At 36.6% G+C, this 9,388-nt stretch overlaps 1 protein-coding gene across 2 annotated transcripts in view; it reads right to left on the bottom strand.

The window, feature by feature from the left end:
- Positions 1-1,735: 1,735 nt before the first annotated feature.
- FHIT (fragile histidine triad diadenosine triphosphatase) overlaps positions 1,736-9,388 on the bottom strand; it is an 896,014-nt gene continuing 888,361 nt past the window's right edge. For both annotated transcript variants that reach the window (XM_074198842.1, XM_074198841.1), the window contains exon 5: positions 1,736-5,781. In XM_074198842.1, coding sequence (XP_074054943.1) covers positions 5,620-5,781 — 162 coding nt within the window. In that variant the 3' untranslated portion in view covers positions 1,736-5,619. The remainder of the gene's footprint in view (positions 5,782-9,388) is intronic.

Genomic DNA, 9,388 nt, shown 5'->3' with positions numbered 1-9,388 from the left:
TGTTCTTTTAATTTTGTTAATCTCTCATTTGATTTTTAGGATTTCCAATTTGGTGTTTAAGTTAGAATTTTTACATTTATTGTTTTTCTACATTTTCAGTTGCATACTTAATTCATTGATCTGTTTTTTTCTCTATTTTACTGATGTAAGTAATCAGAGATATAAATTTTCCCTTAAGTAATTACTGCCTGCATTTCATAAAGTTTGGCATTGTATATGGTTGTCATTTTCTATAATGAAATTACTGATTATTTCTATTATTTGAAACACTTTTTAAAATTAAATTCTTTAATTTCCAATTGATTTTAAATTCTCTTCTCATTGTCTATTATTAAATATCATTTTTATTGCATTATGATCTAAAAAGGATACATTTGTTATTTCTGCGTTTTTTTGTATTTAGATGTGAAATTTTTGTCCTGATATAGTATCAGTTTTTTCTGTAGGTACCATATATTTATGAGAAAAGATATTTCCCTATTTCCAATCAGTTTTCTTCAGAGATCTAGGTTAGCTAACTTCTACAGAATTGTTATTCATCTCCTTAACTTCTTTCTCTGGTTGAAGAAATCTGGTTAGATTATCTAGTTTTGAGAAGGGAAAGTTGAAGTCCCCCACTAGTATAGCTTTATTATCTATTTCCTCTTAACTTCTTCAAAAATGTAGATGCCATACCATTTTCTACAAGGAATTTTAATATTGAAATAACTTCATGGTATCTTTTTTTTTTCCTAGGTTTTTTGCAAGGCAAATGGGGTTAAGTGTCTTGCCCAAGGCCACACAGCTAGGTATTATTAAGTGTCTGAGACCGAATTTGAACCCAGGTCCTCCTGACTCCAGGGCCAGTGCTTTATCCACTGTGCCATCTAGCCACCCCACATGGTATCTTTCAACAAGATAATTTCCTTCTTTACCTCTTTTGACTTTTGACTTTTCTCTGAGATCATGATTGTTACCTCTGCTTTCTTTTCTTCAGCTAAAGCAAAATAGATTGTTCTCTTTCTGCTTACCTTTAACCTATTTATATCTTATATCTATCTGCTTCAAATGTGTTTCTTGTAAAAAACATATTGCATTCTGAATTCTGGTTTTTAATCCATTCCATTTTATGGATGAGTTCATCCCATTCACAATAATCATGATAACTGTGTATTTTCTATCTTGCTATTTTCACTTTTTTTATTCTCCCTTTTCTCTCCTACCCTCACCCTTTCATTCCTCACAAATGTTTTATTTCTGAGCACTGCCTTCCCTAATACATTCTCCTCTTTATCAGTCCCCCCTCCCTTCATTATTTCAACCCCTTTTAACTTCCTTATAGGATAGATAGTTTTTAAATATACAAATGAGTATGTTTTATTTCTTCTTTGATACAATTTTGATGAGAGCAAGGTTAGAGCTTTCCCCACTACCCCTACCCCCCATCTTCTCTTTCAATATAATAGCTTTTTAATACCTCTTCTATATGGGATAATTAGTACCATTCAATCTCTCCCCTCCCTCTTCCAGGGCAATTTTCTTAGTCATCCCCTTATTTTGTTTTTTTAGGATATCATCCCATCAAAATCACCTTATATCTATATCCTCTTTCAATATATACTACTTCTACTTTCTCTTATAGTAATAAATTTGAGTTATAAGCATTATCTTGCCATATAGAAATATAAACAGTTTAACTTTATTAAATTTCTTATGTTTTCTCTTTCTTGTTTCTTATTTACCTTTTTGTGTTTTCCTTGACTCATATATTTGGAAGTCATTTTTTTATTTATTCAACTATGATCTTTTAATTAGAAATGTTTGGAAGTCCTCTAGTTCATTCAATATCTATTTTACTCCAGACAGATCATATTTAATTTTTCTGGGTATGTGATTCTTGGTTGTAATCTTAACTCCCTTACCTTCTAATTAGTCCTCTGGTTCGTTAATTTGAAAATTGATAAATCCTGAGCAATCTTTATGTAGTTCCATGATATTTGAATTGTTTATTTTTTGTTTTTTGTGTTTTGGTTTTTGCAAGCCAAAGGGGTTAAGTGGCTTGCCCCAGGTCACACAGCTAAGTAAGTATTAAGTGTCCATGGTCAGATTTGTATTCAGGTCCTCCAGGTTCCATGTCTAGTGCTCTATTTACTTCCCTACCTAGCTGCCCCTGAATCATTTATTTTTGACTGCTTGCAATATTTTTTCCTTGATCTATAAGCTCCAGAATTTGGTTGCAATATTCCTGGTAGATTTTATTGGGGATCTGTAGACAATGATCAGTGGATTTGTTTAATTTCTGTTTTCCCTCTGTTCTAATATATCAGGGCAGTTTTCTTTAATAATTTCTTTTAAAATGTTGTCCAGGCTTTTTTTTTTAAATCATGGCTTTCAGATAGTACAATGATTCTTATATTATCGTCCCTGGATCTATTTTCTAGATCAGTTGTTTTTCCAATGAGAACCTTATTTTTCTCCTATTTTTTTCTACTTTATTTTATCATTTCTTAATGTCTCATAGAGTCATTAGTTCCCACTTGTTCAATTCCAATTTTTAAGAAATTATTTTCTTCATTGTATTTTTGTACTTCTTTTTCCATTTGACCAACTCAATCTTTAGGACATTATTGTCTTCGTTAAATTTTTGTCTATCTTTTCCCATCCTATTGACTCTTTTATCACGATTCTATGAATTATTCTCATTTCTCTTCCTATATTTTTCCTTCTACTTCTCTCATGTGTTTTTTAAAATCCTTCTTAAACTCCTCCAAAAATTCCTTTAGGGTTTGAAATCCAATTGCACTTTTCTTTGAGCCTTCAAATGTAGTCATTTTGACACTTGTTCTTTCCATCATCATAGTAATTTTCTATAGTCAAAGGTTTTGTTTTTTTATTTTTGGTCAATTTTTTCTGCCTTTTTGTGTGTCTTGGTGTTTCTTGGTGAAAGTTGGACTCTGAGCCTGCACTATCCCAAGCTTTTGATTTGGAGTTTTGGGTCTTAAACCCTGAAATTCAGTGGAAGCCAGCATTAACTATTTGCTTTTTCTGGAGAGTAGGCTTCCCTACTGGTTTGTATTAGAGAGTGAGGTCTCCCAATTGGTTCACTGCCCCCCACCCCCATCTAGTACTAGTGAGCTCCAGGGATGGGTCCTTGCTCCGGGCTGCTATGGTAACAGTCTTTCTGGTGGCTGGCCCTGGAGGAGTGATTTCATTGCTGATCTGCCCAAGGACTGGCTTGCCAAGGAAATTGAGTTGGTCTGCTGGTAAACCCTGGGTAGGGGTTTCTTTATTGGTCAGCAATGGTGTCAAGGCCCTTTTGTGCTGGAGTGGGGTCACTGAGGTGGGGGGCTCTTGCCTAGGGGCTGCTGGCTCACTGGTGGATTGGCTCAGGCTTGGAGCCTTGTGCAGGTTGGCGGCTGCTATTCTTGAGTCTCATTCTTCTCCCACCTCAAGGAGAAGAACCTTTCCTGCTGAGCTGGTAAACTGCTTCCCACTCTTAGAGCAATCCTGAAGTGATATTCTAGCTGTTTGGAGGAGAATCTGGAAGGATTTCAGACCATTCCTTCCTTAGTCTGCCATTTTGGTACTGGAAGTCAAAGTCTCCTTTTGTATAAATTCAATCCTGTTTTTATACCTGACTCATTAGCCCTTACCTTAACCTGTTCTTCTATTCTTTGGATATCCATACTTCATCATCGCCATCCCATATCTCCAAAATTTGATAATGACTTTTCAATCTAATCTGCATTCTAGCTACTTGATAGCAATTGAACTTTAATCTTGAAAATTTTTCTGTCTTCACCCCCCCCAAACCTATAACTATTATTTCCCTCCTAATCCCATGATAGGGAGGGAAAGCAGGTCAATACCTAGCTTATTTGGGTTCCACCCATGGATGGGAATTAAGAGAAATAATCCATTCTTAATATTGACTCATTACTCCAAACAATCAAAAGAGTTACAAGATAAATAGCTATGTCTCATAATTATATGGCAATAATGTATAGTAATTTGTGTGGTAATCAATAGGCTACCCATTTTCTGGGCCCAAGTATTTAGACTATTGATTGCTACATAGAGTAAATTAAAAACTCAAAAAGAGGCATAGATAGGGTCCACATCATTAATGAAAAATGGATTTTGATTTTAAAATAATTATCATTGGCAGCTAGGTGGCTCAGTGAATAAAATGCTGGGCTTGGAGTCAGGAAGACTCATCTCCCTGAGTTTGAATCTTGCCTCAGATGTTTATTGCTGTATGACCCTCAGTAAAGCATTTAACCCTTTGTTTCAGTTTCCTCATTTGTCAAAGGAGCTGGAGAAGGAAATAACAAAACACTCCATTATCTCTGTCAAGAAAAGTCCAAACGAGAAGGATGGATTATGAAGAGCTGGACATGACTGAAACAACTGAAAAACAATTATTAACATAATGGATAATGACAGCTAGCATTTATATAGTGCTTTAGAGTTTGCAAAGCATTTAACATGTGTATAATATCTTTGATCCTCACAACAGCCCTGGAAGGTAGGTGCTATTATTTTCATTTTCCAGATAAGTGAACTGAGGCAAAGAGAGGTTAAGTGACTTGCCCAAGGTCACACAACTAGGAAGTACCTGAAGTTGGATTTGAACTCAGGTCTTTTTGCCTCCAGACTCTGTGATTCAGTTCCATGATAGGGAACTTCTATTAGCTTTGAAATGTTAAGACAAAATATAAAAACTGACACAAATGTAATTTGTTTTTCCATATCTAACCCACAATTATGTATTCAATAGAACCTTTTGATACAGAGACATAACACTTTCCATGGACATAAGCCCTAAGAAAGAATTTACTTACATAATTTTGATATAAGCACACAAGGTTACTTCCATAATTATCATTAGATTCATTTTTTAAAGTCTTATGTTTATACACATTAACATTTACGATGCAACACTTTCGCTTTCATTGGTCAAACAGACTTTATTTCCATTGCAAGAAATCCACTTGCCATCTGAACACATCCAAGCCAGGAACATCACTGTTAGATCTTTCATACTCAAACCCAGGTGACACACAGGAAGCCTTAATTAAAGGCTTCCTGAACGATAACAATATATACAACTGAATTCCAAAGAAGGATTTTTTAAAAAGTAATATCAGACTAAATTACCCGAACCCCTTTATCCAACTTCTGCAATATTCTCCTAACTGATCTCCCTACTTTCAGTCACTTTCCTTTCCTGTATGTCCACCACAAAGCTGCCAAACAATCTTCTTAAAACATAGATATGACCATTTTATTCTCCTGTTCAAGAAACTTTGTTGACTCTCTGTTGCCTCCAGGATAAAAAAAAAACTCCTCATACTATTACTCAAAACCCCTAAATGGTTTCAACTCAAGTTACCTTCCCAGACTTAATTCACATCATTTTCCATTTACAATGGGAACCTTGACTTGTCCGACTGTTAATAATCTTGATATATTTTGCATAATGGCAGGATAAGATTCTCCCTGTCGCTGCCTCCAGAAGTTCCCAAAAATACACGATTATACTTTCCTGCCTAAAATGGCTTCATACTCACTAGATCCTTGACAACTTCATCAACTTCCAAAATTCTACTGGGTAAGATTCTCTTCTAGTCACTCTGTCTAGTATTTAAAGATGACGCCTGTCTCACTGTGTTGGTCTTTACTGTTGACCACCCTTGGGTACAAGCAAAATAAACAGAGGAACAGACCTACCTCATCATAGATGCTGTCATTTCTGCTAAAGTCTTCAGCCTTCCTGGGAAGTATATGGACATGAACATGCTAAAAAGAAAAAAAGAGAAAAAAAAGACATGATTATCTCTTTTTATATGTTACAATTTGACAGTGATGTTTCATGAAGTCCAATTACTGTATATTGGTTCCCACTGTATTATTTTTCAGGGGAAGAAAATGTTCATCTACTCTAAGTGAATCTGAAATCTGCTGAGTAGAGAGAACAAAAATAAGCAAGAACACGTTGTTGATGGTATACATGAACTTTGGAATGGAACACCAGGAAGTAGAGGTGGGCTCAGTGGAATTATTTCCAGTTGTCATTCAGGGTAATACTTAGGCAGAGCATGGAGATGACAGCATGTCTTAAAAAAAATAAAATAAAAATGGATGTCCGTGAGTTTGAGACTGACAGGAAATGAGAACTGGTGAATCTTAATTTACATAAAAAGGGAATTAGCGAATGTGGGAGGTAGGAAATGTGGACAAAGTCCTAAGGAATGACAGAGGAGGATTCCTTGGACTCTGTCTGTTTTCTTCAGCCTGCCAAAACACACTCAGGTCATAGACTTGGTAATGCTATTATACTGAGAACATGAATCAAGGCAGCCAGCATAGCTAATCGAATATATTTTTCAAGTCTAAAATGCCATTTGAAAGTTTCACTTCCAGTACATATTCTATTGTACCTTGGTGGAAGTTAAACCTTATTCATGCCCTTGAGCCATGTTCTAGCATGTATTATGAATCCTGGGGAGAAATGTGATAATGAAAAGGCCGAATATGGAGTTGGGGACAAAGACTCAGACGACCCTTCCCCATCTCTCCCGCCACCCCTTTCTGATTACTCCTCCTAGGCTCAGAATTCTCACCAAGGCAGCCCGCAGAATTCAAGATTAAGTTTCTATGTGGCTTCACTGCACAACAAGGAAAAAATGATATGCTATTAAAATTGGAGTCATGAGGGAAACAGTGCCAAGGTGAACAGAGCAGATAATAGCTCCATTTGAGGAGAGTCCCTAAGAGGGACTTTTTTTTTTGGATCAGCAAATCCAGATTCTACTGCTGCTGTATATTAGGAGCTAAGTTACAAAGCTCATAGGAGTTTGGGGGAGAAATCCAGTGAAGGAAACAAAGTCAGCAATCACTCTGAGAATACCCCAACAGGAAAGTATGCAGGGAAGGGGATAAGTAGAAGTGAATTCAAGCCTGGATAAAATGTTGGACCTGGTGTGGGGAAGTTCGGAGTTCAAATCCTGTCTCAGAGTAGTTTCAATTTTCTCATCTGTCAGCTTGATAGAGATAATAATAGCCCCTATTTTCATAGGACAATTTTCATCCACTTATAATACAGGCAGAGTGCTTTGCCACCCTTTCAAGTATATTATTATTCTTATCATTATCATTGCCATTGTTGCTGCTGTTACTGTTATTGGAGGTTTGGAAAAGGCACAGCCACCAGAGATCTATCCCTCCTGAAAGCTCCCAGGCAAAAGCATAATAAAAAGAGCCTAAGTAGCACTATTAACCCTGGATAACTCTATGGCACTTTACACTTTCAGAAGCACTTCCCTTCATTCTTACCAGTTATTAATATTATTATTATTATGTCTCTTGGTCCTCTTTTGAACAGTTCAAGATAGAATTTATGATTCTTTTCATACCTACCTTCTAAAAGTATAATGTAGTGGATTGATCATGAATTGTACATCAAAAAACCCCGATTCAAATTCTCTCTCTGATACCTACTAGCTGTGCACCTTTTGGCAAGTCATTTAATCCCTCAGTTTCCTTATCTGTAAAATGAGAAGGGTTAGACTAGGTGATCTCTAAGAACCATTCCAGCTCTAAATCTGATTCCTATTTTATAGGTGAAGAAATTGAGGCATAATAACTGTGTGATGTGATTCAGAGTCAATTAGGTGGTACAGTAGGTAGGGTGCTGTACTTGGGTTCAAATCCTTTCTCAGACATTCACCTAGTTACATACCTTCCAGCACACCACTTAACCTCTGTCCCCTATACTTTTCTCAACAGCAAAATGGGAATAATAGCACTTTCCTTGCAGGACTGTGGTGAGGCTTGAATGATATAATAATGACGATGTTTGTCCTTCATTCTTGAAGAAGACCATGACATCAGGGGAGGTGAAGCCATGACAAGAAAGGGAATTGGATTTGAGTGAGGAAAGCTGTGCTAAGTCACCAGTCTCACTTTCTCTTCCACAACCATCTAGGTCCAGTGACTAAATATGGATCAGGATGACTGGAAATGGCCCTGGAAGTAAGGAAATCAGGGTTAAATGACTTGCCCAAGGTCACATAGCTAGTAAGTGGCAAGTGTCCGAGGCTGCATATTAACCCAGGTCCTCCTGACTCCAACAGTAGCTCCATGGGTCACTCAGTTGCCCTCCAAAATAATAATACTAAGTGATCAGAATAAATAAGAATGATAATAAGTGCTAATAATAATGATGATGAACGAGCATAAGCTTCTTGTAAGCAGGAAACCTTGTATTTCCCTCAGCACCTAGCTCATTATTCTACAGAGAACAAAAGCTTCATGAACATTCGCTGAATTGAATTAATTTTATTTAATTATTTAATTTAATTTTTGCTATTTAATTAAATGGTGGGGCTAGAGAAGATCTTGGAAGTAATCAAGTAAAATCCCTTCAATCTATACCTGTGCTTCTACTGATATTATGAGTCTTTTATAGAGAGTGAACTAGACTCCAAGTTCCCTGCCTCCCTCTAAAAGGTATTGTGCTCTATGAGCAAAGCAGAATTGAGTAGTTCAAAAGAAAGGTAAGTTGTGCAAATTTAGAATCATTTTTACTCCAAATGTTCATATGGCCCATTTGTGCCCAATTTTTGGTAGAGCATCTTGAGATCATATTGGTTTGATCAGCCACAGTCAGTTTGACACATTGTACTTTAACCCCAATGTAGTGATGTCATGTTGGGCCTCTTCAACCCCAAAGGACAGCAATCAACCAACTCTGTACCATTTCTCCACTATGCTATACTCAGGATAACTCTAGTTCAGAGCTTGGGAAAATAAATTCATATCATAAATAATCAAGAAATAAATTAAAAAAAATGTTCAGTTATCCAGCTCCAATCTAAGACTTACAGTCCAGGACTACAGCAAATGATGCTGAGTACACACTATTTTGCAGCATCCCAAATCCCTAATCTTGTACCTTCTGGTCCACCTGGAACTCTTACTCATTGCGGGGGTGGTCAATAGCATTCTGTTCTCAAACTTAGGCCGGCATGAAATCCCTACCAGCTGCTCTTTTTCCACATAAGAGAAACCAGAAGCATTGCTACTCTCAGGAGAATGCCTCAGTATAGCTAATGCAAGAATAAAATTAGTAATCTGTGAAAAGACACAGACAACTGTAGTGTGCTCTGACCCTGTTTGTCATTGATTTCTACTCAGAATATCAACAGTGTAGAGATGGATGGCATGAGGCTACCTTTAATGAAAAGGGGAGCTTTCCATATGGGTATAGGTTGACCTACTCTTGATGGAAAACTAAGAGACAAACTCAATAGCTAATATCTACTTCATTTAAATTAGTCTGCTAACTGTGCCTTAGCCAACACAATCACCAGCACCCAATTTGGATTTTTTTCTCTGGTGGTTC

The sequence above is a fragment of the Macrotis lagotis genome, chromosome 8 (genome assembly GCF_037893015.1).
Source record: "Macrotis lagotis isolate mMagLag1 chromosome 8, bilby.v1.9.chrom.fasta, whole genome shotgun sequence".
NCBI lineage: Eukaryota > Metazoa > Chordata > Mammalia > Peramelemorphia > Peramelidae > Macrotis > Macrotis lagotis.
Note: the sequence above shows the minus strand (reverse complement) of the source record. Positions and strands in the feature narration are given on the sequence as shown.